The sequence below is a fragment of the Protobothrops mucrosquamatus genome, unplaced genomic scaffold (assembly GCF_001527695.2).
Source record: "Protobothrops mucrosquamatus isolate PMUCROS unplaced genomic scaffold, P.Mucros_1.0 scaffold6, whole genome shotgun sequence".
NCBI classification, from domain to species: domain Eukaryota; kingdom Metazoa; phylum Chordata; class Lepidosauria; order Squamata; family Viperidae; genus Protobothrops; species Protobothrops mucrosquamatus.
In genome coordinates this window covers 5,315,272-5,333,873 of record NW_015386393.1, presented here as the reverse complement: position 1 = coordinate 5,333,873, position 18,602 = coordinate 5,315,272, and the positions used below count along the sequence as shown (strand labels likewise).

The 18,602-nt window shown below is 41.9% G+C and overlaps 1 protein-coding gene across 1 annotated transcript in view; it reads left to right on the top strand.

Annotated features, from left to right (window-relative positions):
* LOC107282184 (one cut domain family member 2-like) overlaps nt 1-7,426 on the top strand; it is a 76,069-nt gene extending 68,643 nt beyond the window's left edge. Inside the window, exon 2 of the mRNA XM_015809937.1 lies at nt 7,134-7,426. Coding sequence (XP_015665423.1) covers nt 7,134-7,426 — 293 coding nt within the window. The remainder of the gene's footprint in view (nt 1-7,133) is intronic.
* Nucleotides 7,427-18,602: the final 11,176 nt, after the last annotated feature.

The following is an 18,602-nucleotide window of genomic DNA, read 5'->3' as shown; positions in this document are numbered from 1 at the left end:
GTGTGCTTCTTGTCTGGATTGCCCTGAAGGGCTGACAATCACATTTTTTTAAATATCCCGAGGACTTAGTGCACTGTGAATCCCTGCAGGTAGCCCAGCACCTTTACAGGTACGGGATTTTTTTGATCAAACCCCACGGATCTCCCTGTACATAGTAGAAATGAATACAGGTAATCCTTGACTTACAATTACAGTTGACTGCTGCTAAATCAAACAGTTCTTAAGTGAGTTTTGTCCCATTTTACGACCTTTCTTGCTATAGTTGTTAAGAGAATCACCCCAGTTGTTAAGTTAGTAACATGGTTGTTAAGTGCATCTGGCTTCCCCATTGTTTTTGCTGGTCAGAAGGTCGCAGAAGGTGATCACATGACTCTGGGACTCTGCAACCTTCATAAATATGAGCCAATTGCCAAGAACCTGAATTTTGATTACATGGGAAAGTTGTAAGTATGAAAATGGCCGTAAGTCACTTTTTCTGTGCTGGTGTAACTTCAAAACGGTCCGTAAAATGAATGTTGTAAGTCAAGGACTAGCTGTTTTATATTGGAGTTTCTTTTGATGAGTCTCATAAATCCACTTCTATAGAAACTTTAGACTGTGATTGGTATATCTCTTGCCTCACAAATTCCCGTTATGTTTGCATCTATCTTACCAGTCTGTGGCTGTAAACATGAGTGAGCCAATGCATGTGGCATGTTTTGAACATTCAGATTGTCAGAAGGGGAAAGGATTTTGGAGTATGGGGCCAGATGGCGGGGAAGCTGCAGTAACCCCTCTATAAGGAAAGGTCATAAGGTCTAGGAACTTGTCATTGAAAAGAAAGGTAGGTGAAGGGAAGTAAGGGAGAATTAGGATCAGATTGCTCCTGAGTGACCTCTTCCTGTACATCAATCCAAAGGCTTTGGGGTTTGTTGAAGAGCTCGACAGAAAAGATGGACAGAAGAGATGGGAAAAGATAAAGATTGAGTCTGTCCAAACACATGTTAGAGCCTATATTAGGGATTACGTTACAAGTAGTCCTCAATTTACAACAGTAATGGAGCCTTGTGAACTGGATGAGACACAACCTTTCTCTGTCATCTGGCAGGTTGAGTCTATAAAGCTGAAGGAGGTGGACAGGTTCTGGAGCTGTTTGGGTAGTCTCCTGTATGTTCTCATCTACTGTATGTCTCTCCTAACTGCTGATGGCCTCCTATGGAAGAACATATGGTTGGGTCCAAGCAGGGGTGAATTATCCTCGTGTGAGAGGGTGCTTCTATATGCCTCAGAGGAGCTGGTGGTCTGTTTCCTTCTCAAAAAGCTATCACCGGGGCCAACTATGTTAGGTTATTTCCAACCTTCCCATTTTGGAGAAGGTTCTGGAGAAGATGATCACCATGCAGCTCCAGAGGTTCCCGGAGGAAACTGATGACCTTGATCCTTTTCACACCAGGATTCAATACAAAGATAACAACCTTTACAAAGGCCTTAAAGATCTAGCTCTTCCTGTAGGCACCAGGCCAGGACAATGTGGAAATCTACTAAAATGTCAAGCATTATATCGTTCTCCTGTGTGGCTGTTTTACTGCCGTTGTTTAACTGCTGTAATTTTTTTTCTAGTTGTTCTGTTTTGATCTTTTAACCCCTCCGGTAAGCTGCACAGAATCACTAGGAGAGTGGGTAGCCTTAAAATGGAATGAGTAAGAAATGCTAAAATAAGTTAAAAGATTCATAAAAGGACAGTGGGAAAAACAGACACAAAAAATGCTGGACAATAGAATGGAATGAGACTTGATTTGGAGCTTCAGGACAGGTTGTGTACTTATGTACTTTCACATGGAAAATTATAAAAAGGGAATTAGATAAATCTATGGAGGATGAGGTTTTCAATACATGATGATGATGATGACAAGGGCAACTACAATGATGATGACTATACCAAAGATCAAACATGGGACTATCAACTCCAGTTTGTAGGCTTCCCAGAAACATATGGCTGGATTTTATTTAATTTCAGTGTTTCCAAGAGTGTGGACTTCAGCTCCCAGAATTCTTATCAATGGTCAAATTGGCTGTGGAATTCTGGGAGTTGAAGTCCATACTCTTGGAAATTCCCAAGGTTGAGAACCCCTAGTTTAACCGATTGGTTTTTATAGCTGTTCTATTTGGTACATGATTTGAATACTAAATAGGGCAGATTTGGGCCCTGCACCAGCAGCATTCCTGTCATGTTCCTAGATCTGGGATTCTCAACTTCAGCAACTTTAAGATGTTCAGATTTCAACTCCCAGAATCCTCCAGCTCACGCATGGGCTGGAGGATTCTGGGAGTTGAAGTCCGCCTATTTTAAAGTCGCCGAGGTTGAGAAAAAACTGTTCTAGCATCTTACTAGCTCATTCCAAGAATCCCAATAGGAGGTTGATCTTAGTCAAAACTCAGCTTCCTTGATTGTTGTCAGAATAGATAGCACTGGTGAAAGATGCCGGTCATAGCTGAAATCTAGTACACGTAAGTCCTCAACTTACAACCATTTGTTTAGTTACTGTTGAAAGGGACACTGGCACTGAAAAAAGTGACTTACAACGGGTCCCTGCACTTAGAACCATTGCAGCATCCCCACAGTCACATGATCAGAATTTGGTTACTTGGCAACTGGCATGTATTCACAACAGCTGCAGCATCCCGGGTCATGTGATTGCCATGTGTGACTTTCCCAACTAGCTTCCTACTAGCGGAGTCAAAGGGGAAGCCATATTTGACTAACGACCACATGATTCACTTTGCAGCCATGGCAAAAAAATTCGTAAAATTAGACACGATTCATTTAACAGCCACCTTGCTTAGCAATGGAAATTCAGATCCCAATTATGGTTGTAAGTCGAGGACTACCGGCATGGCCTTCTATTTTACCCAACCTTTGTTACATCTGCAGAAACATCGCTGCCTCCCCACCCCCACCCCTCTCACCTGATGGTGAGATGGAGACCGCCTAGGCAATCATCCATGGGGAGATGAGCATATGAAATAGCTCCATCTGTTGCAGCTCTGGAGACCCACAGTGTGTAGTAAATTCAACTACAGCAGCTATTGATTCCTACTCTGTGGAACAGTAATTATATTGAACTGTGAACAGACATGTTAAGCTGCGGAAAGCTTTCTCTTCTCCTCTCCTTCATTTTTTTTCTTTTAACCTCTTAAAAGAAATGAAGAATCTCTTTAAAATTTGTATTTATCAGTGTTCCACATGGAGAATAATGGCCATTTCATTAATGAGGGAAAGGCAATCTTCACATGCTCTCAAGGTCTTTGTGTCTCAGGTCTTAGTTGAACACGCAGCAAAGCTTAACTGTGGACTCAAAAGCGCACCCCCGTCTCTGTAGATGAACAATCTCTCCCTATCTTCGTATGTATGGGTATGATTGTGGTATGATTGTGTATATCAGAAAGATCTAGGTTCCAGGTTTATGTGTAAGAGTCCTGCTGGTTGGGGCAAAGATCCAATGAATTTACTACCCTCTTTCTAGCAGAAGTTACCAAATGTTTGGGAAGGGACAACAACAGCAGACATTCTAAGATATACTACCTTGGAACATGGAGGTTCTGTTTAGTGGTTTGCCAACAGTCTTTCATAGTTCTTTCTCCATGAACTGAAACTGCTTTTGCCTAGAATAGAATAGAATAGAATAGAATAGAATAGAATAGAATAGAATAGAATAGAATAGAATAGAATAACTAAAATACTGGTAGTCCTCATTTAGCAACCACAATTGGGACCAGCAACTCAGTCGTTAAGTGAAGAAGTTGGTAGTGAAACCGCAACTGGTGTTATAATCTTATTTCAGCATTCTTTTGCTTTACAGACATGCAAAGGTCATAAATGTGAGGACTGTTGTGAAATTACTCTTTCATCATCATTGTAACTTCGAGCAATCTCTAAACATGGCAAGTCGCTGAACGAGGACCACATTTTAGGACTGTTCTTGAGTTGTTCCACTGCCCTCTGCTTTAAATGAATTTACAAAGCTTCCCACTTGGTTTAGATTTTAGCAGACTGCAAATGTTGGCTCGGAAACCTGGTCAAATCAGCCCCTGTTGGCCCTTGGCAGCTTCTTGCTGGTTCCAATTGTGTCTATAACCTAATACCGCAGAATAAATTCTGCTGCTTTGTTCTTTTAACCCTGCCTGGACTTCAGTATTGACCTCTGCCGGTATGGATGCTCTCAACTAAATCTCTGTGATTCTCATGTCTGTTTTCTGCTCATCATCTGCCACAGGCTGAATTTATTGGGTGGATTTTTGTTTTTGCTTGGCTTATACAGCATCAATGTATTTGCAGACTGAATCAATTTTGTGCAGTGGGAAGCCTGCAAGGGAAGACGGGAAAGGAAGGGGAAACGAAAGGGGGTTTTTTGACTGTAGTGAATGCTTTGATCCAAATTCTGATTTGCAAATCTATGTCGTTGCTGTCGATTTATTTTTCTTTGGTTTTAATTTCCTTTTAAAATGTTAGTATCTATTTAAAAAAAAATTAAAAGAGAAAATATGACTGTTTTGTGCCAAAAAAAGGCTTATTTTTCTTTGTTTTCCTTGCAAGCATCTGATGGTCATAGGGTAGGTGGTCCATTCATCTGCTGGGGTTTTGATAGCCAGCATTTTTATCTTTACATGAATTAAATGTCAGTTGGGACACATGAAGTCTGAAAAAGAATATAAAGGCCTTTGGCAAAAATGTCTTCTCATGCCCGTGCTGATGTCTGCTGTCTCAGGGCTGCACCTTATCAAACAAATTTCGTGGGTTTTTGATGCAATGCAAAAACACCTACTAAACCTGTCATGAACAGGTGAACGATGGCCAGATGCAGACTGGGTGGGAGCAGCCATCTCACCTTCAAAATGTAGAATTTGGGAGTTCTTTTTTTTCTAAGAGCAAACTGAACATTCCCAGTTGGAGATGTTCAGCTCAAGTATGGGCTTGGGATGGTTGAAAGGAGAACTGACTTCTGGAGACATTTTTCCTAGTATTAATACTCTATGGAGTCCTTGGCGCCCTCTGAGCTTGGTTTTTTTCCCCCCAGACATTTCATTACCCAACTAGGTAACATCTTCAGTGTTAACACTTTCCTAGCACTGAGGTTGTTACCATGCTGGGTAGTGCAATGTCTGCAACAAAAAATCCAAGTTCAGAGAGCACCAAAAACTCCATAGTTCAGTCCTGAGCTACAAAATTTCTCTTTTACTGGTATTAATACTTCTTCATGGGGTTTTCCTGATGCCTGATCAATGACCCTTTTCAAATTAAAAATCGGAGACTCCCTTTTGGGGTTTTATGCTAACTTGGATTGTTTTTTTGAATGATGTTATGCCAAAATCGTGCATTCTGCACCAGTGGGCCTGGTGCTCACCTGAACCAGCCATTTTCAACCTGACCCTCCAGATGTTTGGAACTACAACTTTCATCATCCTTGACCATTGGCCGTATTAAGTGGCAGCTGATGAGAATTGTAGTCCAAAACAGGTGGAAGATACCAAGATTAGGGAAGTTGTAGGAGATGATGTACGATGAGATAAGAGTTAAAAGGTTACAAGTTGCTGGGCTTACTGGGAACTTCAGGGGTGGTATATCTGATTAATTCCTCCTATTTTCATAAAATCTTAAGAGTTAGAAGGGCTCTTAGAGATCATCTAATCTATCTCCTGCACAGTACAGGATCTGCTAAAACATCTCTAAGACCATTTTTTGCCATCCTCCATCCTCCACCCCATTCTCCTGAATGGAAAAGATGGAGCAAGGGACATTTCAGAATTGCCATAAAGAATTTCTTCAATTGGAATGCACAAATGTACATAACGTTTAAAAAAAATAAAAATCCTGGTTTTCCAGATTCCTGTTCAGGAATCACTGTGCCTGTCTCAGCTCAAGATAGGATTTACAGTTTAATCGATTTAAATACTAATGATTCTCTCTCTGGGTAGCCAGTCAGGGAACATGTGATATCAATGGGAAGCCATAATGATTGGATTCAGACAAAGCCCTGAGAACTAATCATGATAAATGAATACAGAATTTAAGTGCAGACATTTTGCTATTTAATTTTTCTAGTCCTCCTCAAAAAAAAAAAAGCAGGTGGATAACTGCAGTGTTGCAATCTTACAATTCAGAGAGAGATCAGAGACTGTCACCTTAAATCTCACCTATTTCTGCTTGAGGAATGGAATCAGAATATTTTACGCAAATAGACACATTGACGGAAAACACTATACAGATAGACCTTGACTTACAAAAATTCATTTAGTGACCGTTCCAAGTTACAGTGGCACTGAAAAAAGCGACTTATGAGAGTTTTCACACTTACGACCGTTGCAACATCCCCATGGTCACGTGATCAAAATTCAGACGCTTGTCTGAATTGTCTCATATTTATGACGGTTGCAGTGTCCCAGGGTCATGTGATCCCCTTTTGCGACCGTCTGACAAACAAAGTCAATGGGGAAGCCAGATTCACTTAAAGACCTGTTTATTAACACCTGCAGCGATTCACTTAACGACTGTGGCAAGACAGGTTGTAAAAGGGGGGGTAAAATTAACTTAACAACTGTCTTGCTTAACAACAAAAATTTGGGAGCTCCATTGTGATCGTAAGTCAAGGGCTGCCTGTATATCGTTATGTCTTTTTTAAAAAAAAAAAATTTTTGAAGAGAAGCAATGCTAATGAATGAGAGCCAGCTCGGTGTAGCGGCTAAGACATCAGACTAGAAACTCTGGAAGACCATAAGTTCTAGTCCTGCCTTAGGCACGAAGCCGGCTGGGTGACCTTGGGCCAGTCACTCTCTCTCAGCCCTAGGAAGGAGGCAATGGCAAACCACTTGCCAAGAAAAGTGCAAGGACATGTCTGAGACTGGGACACAATTGAACGGATGGGGGAAAAAAAAAAGGCTAATGAAAGCCATCTGGTGTATTCCTTTATCTGGAGACGGGGCATTGCAAATGTTGTATGGATTGGGGGAGTGGGTGGGTGGGGGGGGGAGGAGAAAAATGGAAAACAAGCTTGATGTGCATGAATTTGATAGCCATGTTATTTGTTCTCTCTCTCTCTCTCTTTTTTTTCCCCTCCCTCCCCTCCCCCCCTTCTTTTCCTTTAAAACCACCCGCATAGCCTGCAAACGTAAAGAGCAGGAGCAGCAAAAGGACCGGAATCTGCAACCGAAAAAGCAACGCCTGGTCTTCACCGACCTCCAACGCCGCACCCTGATCGCCATCTTCAAAGAGAACAAGCGGCCTTCCAAGGAGATGCAGATGACCATTTCGCAGCAGCTGGGCCTGGAGCTCAACACCGTCAGCAACTTCTTCATGAATGCGCGCCGGCGGTGTATGAACCGTTGGCAAGAGGAGCCAGGCACCAACCCCGGAGTCCCCTCTTCATCCACAAGCACTTTTTCCAAAGCATGATCTCTTTTATTATTATTTTTTTCATACGCCTCTCATCCCTTGCATCCCCCTGAACTCCACCCAGAAAAGAGCCCGTTCCCTTCTCCATGTGTGCTCCCCTCACCTGCATACACCTGTACGTTGAGCAACGACAGCGCATGGGGCCCACTTCACTACCAATCCACAGCGGATGCCTCTGGGATATCCCAGATCTTCCAGAGGCATCCCATGGCAGCCTCCGCCTTTGACCTCCCTCAAACCTTCCCATTTGTGGAGGAGGGCCATTTCATCTCCTCATCTGGTGAGCAACCTTCTCCCAAGCCTTGGGTTTAGCTGAGGAACATCTTCCTTCCTGGAAGTTTCAGCCAGCGAGTAATTAAATTGTTCTGATGGCAGAGGGGGAGGGATCTGTAAGGAGCAGCTTAATAGCAGAAGCTTTCATGGAAGTGGATTTGAAAGCTGTCATCGTGGGAACAAAACGCTTATCCCAGATGTCCTGGCTATGTAAGGAGCAAGTGTGTGGTGTATGCCTTAAAAAAAACAGCCCAGCACTGGAAAATGGAAGGGAGGGCAAAAAGCAAGTATCTTATTAATTTGTGAAGCTGATTCAGCTCTCTGAGATGTATTTCTAGATACCTGTCCACGTAACTGAACTTCGTCCAATTCCTGGGTTTTAAATTCCAGACTAACTCATCGTTCCTACTGGGGTTGTCTTTCACCACTGAGATAGAAGTGAATTGTGGGATACTTCTAAGATTCATATCAGACCTGTAATATCCAATTATGTCTCTCCTTCCTATTTCAAAGAGAGGTCATTTATTGTGAAGCTGATAGTGGCCTGCCTCTGATATGGGAAAAGACATGTGGGGGAATCATGTAGGAATCACTTAGCCTTTATACGGAGACAAGCTGCAATTGTTTATCCTGAAATGAGAGTCAGTGATGACATGTGTGAATGTAGGTTAGGGAGTTGCTCAGTTTGCAAGCCAAGGAAAGGGCCACCTACATCCTTCATTCTAGTAGCAAGGGGAAAATGCATGAAAATCCATTCCAGAAAAAAAAAAGACATCTTCAAAATGTTATCATGTTGTCCTCATGTACATTTCCTACAGCTCAGCCCTTTTTTCCCCCACATCCTGTTCTCCACAAAAGTCTTCACACTCCAAGCGGTCCCCATGAAAATCCACCAGAAATCTTGCCAAGCGCATCACGGCATGGTCTGAAAGTTACCAAAACCAAATTCAAAAGTCTCAAAAGAAGACTTTTTTTTTCTTTTTTGACGATTCCTCTCCAAGGAATTCCAAGCCAAAGTGTCAAGGGAGAAACCAGAAACTCTGACGAAAAATGATCCCCTCTTTTCTCCCTTGACTTAGTCGTGTGGAATCCAAAGCGAAGTTGCACTGTGTCACCTAGAGTAAAAGCGGGTCATGAAGCACATTTTACGTACATAAATCGGGTAATTAAAAAAAAAAAAGCTTTAAAGAAATCAAAGCAAAGCAGTGCAGGAGTTGAATTTTTATTTCCTGGACACTGGATCAGCAGCTGACCTTCCATCCAATGTTTCATTCCAAAGGCCAGCCTCAGCTGAATTATTTCCATCCTCACTCCCCTTTTTTTGCCTCCTATCCCCATTTTCTGCCTCCAGTACATACAGGATGGCAGAAGGGGAGAGAAACCAGGATGGTATATGTGATAGGAATCAGATTGGGCAAGTTGAATTGAGTGGGGGAACAGATCATGAATCTGTTTGCTAAATGGATCAAATAGATTTGATTGGCAAGGGGAAGACTCCTCCCCCAGTCCTTTTCCGGTCCCAGCTCCGTATCCTCCCTGTTGAAAATAACAAACTACAAAAAAAAAACAACCTCCTTTAAAAAAAGGAATTCTGGCAACGTACGAAAGATAAGTGACTATTTTTTGTGTGTGTGCCAATTAACAGCTTGCCTTAAAAATAGAAGATGGATACCAGATGACAGTCCTCTTTTGCTTGAAAAGGAGGACTTGACTTCAGTAGAGTCTGGCGCCATGAATCAGGAGCGTTTGCAAGGCAAAAAAAAAAGAGAGAGAGAGAGAGAGAAAGCAAGAAAAAGAAAGACATGGTCAACTTGATGAGAAATAGCATCACCAGTTAAACCTGTATGTCTGGCTGGCAAAGTTGAAGCCCCCCCCCTTTGCCTATGGAGCCAGAGAAAAGGCGTTTGAGGAGGCAGAGAGGCCGCAAAATCGCAGCCTTGCCCTCTCCGTGCTAAACGTGGGATTCTTTGTACGTGTGTTTCTGTGTGTGTCGTTTCTTTGTTTTATTATTTTTTTTAACGGGACACTATCAAATTGATGCGGGTAATAGAGCACCATCCTTGCGCAATGGCTTATGCGTTCACTTTATGTTGAAGACAATGCGTTGAGCAACCCTTAGGCACCTTTGGGAATGGAACAAAAAGAAAGAAAGAAAGAGAGTTAAAAAAAAAACCAAAACCCCAGAACCATCAAAAGTTTATTCTTTGAGCAGAAAAGGAAGAAGGAAGGGGAAAAAAGAAAGAATTAAATGACTGCTAATATTTCCTATCTTCAGCAAAACATTTTGTCCTGGTCATGACTGTTGGGTGCAACCAATCAGGGTGTGGGATGAGTGGGAACTTATTTGGACCAACCAAAGAAAACCGGAAAAGGGAAGATAGCAGATGCTGAGATATGTTTTATCAAAACACACATGCAGAGAGAGAGGGGGGGATGCCACAGGAGGACAAAAGCCCCCCCCCAAGTCACCTCTCTCAGAGACCGCCCCAAGTGTCCATCCCCTTCAAATCTACCCCACCCTACCGCATCATCTTGTCTTGTTGTGAGTTGTCGATGCTAAAAGAATGATGGAGAAGGACTCTGGTGGATTTCCCATACCTGATTTTGTGAAGTATTGAAGGGCTGAGAAGCCTCGCTAAAGGAAAGAAAAAAGAAAAAAAGAAAAAAAAATGAAATGAAATGAAATAATGAAATGAAATGATGGGGCCTGAACTGAGTAGAAGAACCGAAGGGAGGGGCAGGGGGGAAAAAAAAAGCAAAGAAAAGGAATAGTTCTATCAAACGAACGACCCCGAACATGCAAAGACATTTTTAGTGAGAACCAGAAAATATAGGCTACCTCACTTGAGTTTTCGATTTTTGTGATTTGAAAATCACATCTGATACCAAAGATTTTGTTCTCCTTGCCTGGTTTGTGCTGGATTATACACATTTGCGCCTCCCCTTTCTTGTTCCCTTGTGATCCTCCATTTATAGCTCATAGTCACAGACCTTTCCCCATCCAACTGTCTCCTGTGCTTTCCAACTTCCCGAGAGAAAGAGAGAAAGAAAGAAAGAAAGAAAGAGAGAGAGAGAGAGAGAGAGAGAAAGAGAGAGAGAGAGAGAGAGAGAGAGAGAGAGAAAGAAAGAAAGAAAGAAAGAAAGAAAGAAAAAGAAAAAGAAAGAAAGAAAGAAAGGAAGAAAGAAAGAAAGAAAAGAGCACTAGATGCATGAATGAAACTTGGAGTGATAGCTGAGTGCCTTTTTCTTGTACAAAAGGTGTAAAACCATTTTTCTGGTTTTCTTTTTTTCATTTTCTTTGTCCTATAAGTTCATGAGATATTACCTCAGTTCTCTTAATCAGAGGGATTCTGGCAACTCTTGTAGCTTTTGGGTGATGGGACAAAAGCCATTTCTCCTTTGGTCCTCTGGGTCCTCTCCTTCTGCCCTCTTAACACAACCCCCACCACACACACACACACACTCCCCAGTGTTTCATGTGCACTCCAATGCACACCTAATTCACTAGGTGCACAAGAAATAGTGAGGTGTGTTCTTTTTCTTTGTGACATTTCTGTCAGAAAATTGTTTGGTTGATGCTCCCAACACTGGACGTTTTTTTAAGAAAAGATCGGACAGCCATTTTGTCCAGAATAGAATAGGGTTTGTCGCTTGGGCAGGGTCTCTGCCAATTCTGTTATTCTCCATTTTGTCTCCAGAACTCCGCATCTCGGATGGGCATCTGCTGATTCACTGCCACCCACCCACCCATGTAGGATGGTAGAGTGAGGTGCATAGCCCATCGTTGTGGTTATGCTTGGCATACGAAGGAGGCTACGTCCAGCCCTTCCTGAATACAAAGTTCTTGGGGAACACTTTCTTCTGCCCAAATCTCTGTGACCATAGTCAACATATGGGTTAGAGGGGCTGATCCAGGATTGAAAATGAGCAGGGCAGTTTTTCGGCCCAGTACGAGTACATGTTGGAAATCCCAGCAGCACATTATAAGGGGTGCATAGTCCTATAATGGCCCTACACAGGTCATCTCACCATCAGGATCTCCTTAGAGCAGGGGTCTTCTTAGAGCAGGGATCTCCAACCTTGGCAACTTTAAGACTTGTGGACTTCAAAGCTGGCTGAGGAATTCTGGGAGTTGAAGTCCACAAGTCTTAAAGTTGCCAAGGTTGGAGACCCCTGCCTTAGAGCAAGGGGGAAAACAAGATAAAATTAAGGCTAACGTGAAGGAGAGCTGGAGAAAAACTACTTTAAAACATATCTATGATCCTCAGGCAATTCAATGGGTATTATCAAATATAGCATCATATCAGACTAAGCTGGCCACAGGTGGTCACATGGCAAGTGGCCTGTAGTTAATACGGTTGCAGTGTCCTGAGAGAGACATCTTCTGACAAGCAAAGTCAACGGGGAAAGCCATATTCACTTAACAACCGTGTTACTAACTTAACAACTGCAGTGATCACTTAACCAACTGTGGCAAAAAAAGGTTGTAAAATGGGGCACAACTCACTTAATAACTGTCTTGCTTAGCATTGGAAATTTTAGGCTCAGTTGTGGTTGTAAGTCAAGGACTGTCTGTATCCCTCAGTTCAACCCTACTCTTTTCTATTGATCCAATGTAAGGATATTGATAAGCTCCCCCAATAACTATGTCCTGAGAATCATCTGATACCTCCCCCAAAAGCTCATGATGGACAAACTATATCATAGGCACAGGTCATGAAGTGGATTGGATGGGACCTGCTTTGACCCACAAATGACTCTGCCTGTGGGAAAGCTAACTGATCAAGCAACAAGCTTCCCAGCCAGCTTCCCTCCCTCCCCTGCTATTCTTTCATGTGCAGGGAAAGCTCTTGACACCCCACACCTGCAATTTGAAAAATGCTAGTCATAAAATGAGGTGAGGGCCAATTAATTTTGCTTTCTCCCCTGAGAACTCAGTCCATTTATTGCAGAAAAAGGAAGAAGGGATAGTGATATTTTGATTGGTCAACAGCTACTTGCATTCTGAGGGGTTTTTTTTGGGGGGGGGTGTTAAAATTTATATCCCACCTTTATTCTGTGCCATGCAAGGTAGCAACAGACCTAATGTGGGAGTACTTGGTGCTCTCTGAGCTTGGTTGTTTTCTTGCAGGTTTTTCATTACCCAACTAGGTAACATCGTCAGTGCTAGAAGAAAGTGGGATTGGTTCTAACCACACCCTGATGACGTTACCTAGTTGGGTAATGAAATGTCTGCAAGAAAACAACCAAGTTCAGGCAGCACCAAGGACCCCCATAGTTCAAGCTTGAGCTCCAAATATTCCATTGGTACATATCTAATGGTCTTGTCTTCTATTGCTGCCCCACAACAATCACCCTCAGAGGTGAGTTGGACTGGCTCAAAGTCATCTGGCTGGCCTTCTTGCATAAGGGAGGAGGAATAGAACTCATGGACTCCCAGCTTCTAGCCTAGCACCTTAACCACTATACCAAACTGCCTCTCTCATATTCTGTATTGCCTCTTGACGGTACTCGTGCAAATGTCCTCACCACCTCCCGCCGCAAATGACCAACCTATTTCTCCGTGGAATTACCCCTTCATCTGGCGAAATCCCGCTTTTTTCTTTTGACCCAACACCCAAATGGCTTGTTGATACCAAAGATGTCTCCTGTCAGGAGAAAATAAATAAATAAATGAATAAATAAATAAACAAACCGGTGGCCCTGCCTTTCTCTCCAGCACAAACCTGGCAAGCCTTTGACAATGTTCTCTGAAATACCTCAAAAAAAAATATTTAATGTATAGTTTATGTGACAAAATAATAATGATAATGATAATAATAATTACTTAGCTAGTTTTTGGAATTTGCAACTTGAAGCTTTATACTGTTAAATTATAATTTTTGCAGAGATGGCAAGTGTTACTATGTTGACATGCTCAATGGAAGACATATTGAATGTTTGGAAAGGAAAGGAAAAACTGATTAGTTTCATGATATTTTTTTTGTTTTTTGTTTAAAAAAGAGAAAGATTGAGAGAGAGAGAGAGAGAGAGAGAGAAAAGAAGGTTCCTTGGAGTTTACAGATTTCATATTTAAACAAGTCCTTTAAAAGAAAAAAAAATCACAAATAGTAGTAATATCCTATGCTTTGGGGATGTGTTCCTTTTTTCTGCTGAGTCATGTCTTACAAGAGTATTTATTATATGTGTTTATGTGTTCAAATGTAATTTAAGAAGGAAAAAAAGACCAAAAAAAAAGAAATGAAAATTTGATTTATGCATGAAAAAATATACTCTTTCTTGAAGTAATGTAATAATTATTGAGAGGGGGAGGGGAGGGAGGGCGAAGTTGGGTTTGCCGTGTTGTTTGTCTAACAAGATTTAATTTCAATTGGAGGTATGTGCATGGATCAATTAATTTCATGTGACTGTGGACGTTTCTTTGTCAATTCTCTCTTGTTTTATTCGGTTCCTCCTTTTCCACCATTTTCTTTCCTTTGTATATTAGTGCATTGTTAAAATCAACTGGGGTGTTGGAAGAAGCATCTCTGCAAGTTAAGTGGGAATAACAGCTCATGAGGGTAAGGGGTGCTTGGCTAGGATGGATTTCAGCAGGCCCACATCAACCAAGCAGGAGATCTGTGTCTCGGTCAAAAGCGATCCTTGACTTTCCTGCCCTCTTATCTTTCCAACAAACCCAACAAATGAACTTTAGCATCTTTTTTTTTTTTCAGACTGGTGTGTTCCCTTTTAGCATCCAATCACAAGTGTCTTTATTCAGAAGAGAGAAAAAGAGACAATCATTTCAAATATACATATGTATGTGTGTGTGTGTGTGTGTGTGTGTGTGTGTATACATCCAAACAAGTTGATCAGTCATTTGTCCTTTCTTATGATCCCCTTGGAGACAAGTGTTGTTCTGAATTTATGCTGATCCCAATACCTTCTTTTTGAGACAGGTCCTCCTTGGGGTGCTCTGGGTGAGAACACACTCACACACACTCACACACATGTTTGGGGATGGAATTGGACAACTCGCCATGGCCAACTCGCCACGGGACACTCACTGCGGGACAACTCGTCGCAGGACAATTCAACAAATATGAAAGTTAAATTATGACCAATGGAACCTTGGCCAATAATAATAATAAAGTTAAGAAAGTCAATCCAGAAATATAAGAGTTGCAATAATTTTGATGAAAATGTGGTCACTAATAATAAAAGCAACTGAATGAAACGATTAATGAATGTTGAATTATCCTGGTGTCAGTTGTCCCATGGTGAGTTGGCCATGGCAAATTGTCCTAGGCCAGGGGTCTTCAAACTTGGCCCTTTTATAACTTGTGGACTTCAACTCCCAGAATTCCTCAGCCAGCGTGCCTGGCTGAGGAATTTTGGGAGTTGAAGTCCACAAGTCATAAAAGGGCCAAGTTTGAAGATCCCTGGCCTACTCTTTGGAGAGTGGTTGGGGGCCTCCCTCACCACCTCTGTTTTCCAAACACCACACTGTTCAGAAGTTCTAAATTCATGATAGGCAGCAGCTTGATGGTGGGGGGCTGGTTAAAGGCAGAAAACCCTATACAGATAGTCCTCGCCTTATAACCATTTGTTTAGTGACCGAAGTTAAAACAGCACTAAAAAAAAGTGACATGATCATTTTTCACACTTATGATCGTTGCAGCATCTCCATGGCCATATGATCCAAATTCAGACACTTGGCAATTGACTTATCTTTATCCCGGGGTCATGTGATCCCCTTTTACCACCTTCTGACAAGCAAAATCAATGGGGAAGTCAGATTCACTTAACAACCGTGTTACTAACTTAACAAATGCAGTGATTCACTTAACAACTGTGGGAAGAAAGGTTGTAAAATGGGGCAAAACTCACTTAACAACGGTCTCGCTGAGCAACAGAAATTTTAGACTCAGTTGTGGTCGTAAGTCGAGGACTGCCTGTATTCATGTCCTAACAAGTCCAGCAGGGTTGGGAAAAAGAGCCGCACCAGTCAATAGAGCAAATGCCAATCCGTGTAAGTAAGATGGACTGATATGGCACAATATCATTGCTACTGGATTACACATGAAGAATTTACCAATAAATGACAGGATTATGTTTCGCATGAAAATGTCTCTGATTCAAACTGGTTGAAACCCTGGAAAGCTGCTCCAGTGAGAACAGGTAGTCCCTGATTTAGAACCATTCGTTTACTGACTGTTCAAAGTTACAACGGGGCTGAAAAAAGTGACTAACAGGTATTCATAGTTACAACCACGGTCTCATGTCAAAATCAGGGCACTTGGAATCGGCATGCAGTTATGACGCAGCATTCAAGGGTCATGTGATCTCCATTTGCAACTTTCCAGGCTGTCTTCCAACAAGAAAAGTCAGTGGAGTAAACTGGATTCACTTAAGGACCTTGTGATTCACTTAACTGCAATGATTTGCTTAACAATCATGGCAAAAAAAAAAAAGTCATGAAATCGGGCCTGACTCACTTAAGACCACTTTACTTAGCAATGGAAACACTAGTCCTAACTGTGATTGTAAGTCAATGACTACCTGAAGAGATAAAAGCTGATCTAGAGGGAGGGATCACTGGCCCCTTAAATCAGGGGTCCACAGCGACACGTGTGTTGTTCTTCCAGAAATGTTCCTGGTTCATGAGGTGTGTTTATTTTTTAAAGGCACAATACGAAGGAACCAGCGACACTAAAAAGCAAATCAGGAAAAAAGAAAAGGATTCAGCATTACAAGTAGTCTTTGACTTACAACCAGTGGTGGGATTCAGCCAGTTCGCACCACTTCGACAGAACTGGTAGCTAATTTTTTGTTGCCCAGGCCCAGAACAGTTTTCTGGAAGCTTCTCTTCTACAGAGAACTGTTTTTTTACATATTTGAATCCCACCACTGCTTACAACTATTCATTCAGCAACTGTTGAAAGCTACAAGGGCACTGAAAAAGGTGACTTACGACTGGTCCTTGCACTTATGACTGTTACAGCGTCCCTGCGGTCACATGATCAAAATTCGTGCATATATTTACAATGTTTGCAACATCATGGGGTTATGTGATCGCCGTTTGCAATCTTCCTAGTCGGCTTTGGACAAGTAAAGTCAAAGAGGGAAGCTGGATTCACTTAACAACCACATGATTCTCTTAACAATTGTGGCAAAAAAAGTGATAAACATCGGGTGCGATTCACTTGACTACCACCTTGCTTAGCAACAGAAATTCTGGTCCCAATTCTGGTCGTAAGTTGAGGACTATATTTGGGTTACCTGAAGAAGAAACAAATCCCTCAGACACGTATGAAGAGAACTTAGGAAACACAGCAAGGATCCCTTGCTTCTTCTGGCTTGTGTTTCTAGTCTATGATCTCATGCCATTCTCAAACAGTGTAAAGAACCAATCTTCCCCTAGGCCAGAGGTGGGGAACCTTGGCTCTTTTATGACTTGTGGACTTGGCTGGCTCAGGAATTCTGGGAGTTGAAGTCCATAAGTCATAAAAGAGCCAAGGTTCCCCACTCCTGGCCTAGGCAAAACATCCTTCCTCTCCAAACAGAGGTATTGACAAACCACTTTTTTTGCTCTAGATAATTCTGTTGAACAATAAGACGAGTGCTGTAAATTTTTGGAACAGTGAGGTGGAAACAGAAAATCCCTAAAACACTGCACCACAGACCAATACAGACCAAGAGCAAATTATTCTCTTTCTCTAAGAAAGTACAGAACATTTAGTGGGTAGAACTTCAAACTGAGATCCCTCTCCATGGCAATTCCCAAAGTCATCCAATGATGGTTAGGTTTAGGGTTACATAACCATCTTGAAGTATAGAACCACTGCAAATGGCTTTCTTTTGGGGGGAGCGGGGGGTGTGTTTACACTAAAGACACACCTGGCTGAGAGTGTATTTTAATATGAGTCAGGAGTGTACAACTTCACCATCCTGGGAGAGACACATGCAGTTCTCAGTCCTGGGTGTATCTCCCAGTACATAAATCTTCTCTGAGGTTGGACTTACACAATACTTTCAATTATAAATATTCAAATAAAATGTTGGTTCATTTGTGATTTGATGTACTGGGGGAACCCTGCCATTCTCTCAACATTTGGGGTGAAACATCCCTCTCATTAAGCCATAATATATGATTAGTCTGTTTGAACTCAGCATGTTTCGTAAACATGACTATAACATTTTCTTAACCCAGGTTTAAGGTTAAATGTGCAAACCCAGCCTTAATGTGACCAAAGAGGTAATGATTAAATACATTGCAAATATTCACTTATCTGTGTTAGTTATTTTAATTACATTTAATGCAAATTAAATTAAACCATATTAAATCTTGATCTTGGCCACTTCCATTTCTTTGCTCTGGTCACAGCTGTCTGCTGCTGCATTAATTGTAGCCATTGGCCTGGAAAAAGCACAAGTTGTGGACTCCTAGGATAAAAACCAAAGTCTAACCTCTCCTGCACGATGCTCCCCATGGAGCAGCACAAGAGAACAATTATAATTGTAGATCTACCATTGGAAATCATGGCAGACAGACGTTGAGGGAACTACTTAAAAAGATGTTGAGACTTTAGAAAGAGTACAGAGAAGAGCAACAAAGATGATTAGGGGACTGGAGGCTAAAGCATATAAGGAACGGTTGCTGGAATTGGGTATGTCTAGTTTAATGAAGAGAAGGACGAGGGGGGACATGATAGCAGTCTTCCAATATCTCAGGGGCTGCCACAAAGAAGAGGGAGTCAAGCTATTCTCCAAAGCGCCTGAAGGCAGGACAAGAAGCAACGGGTGGAAACTAACCAAGGAGAGAAGCAACCTAGAACTAAGGAGAAACTTCCTGACAGTGAGAACAATTAACCAGTGGAACAACCTGCCTCCAGAAGCGGTGAATGCTCCAACACTGGAAGTT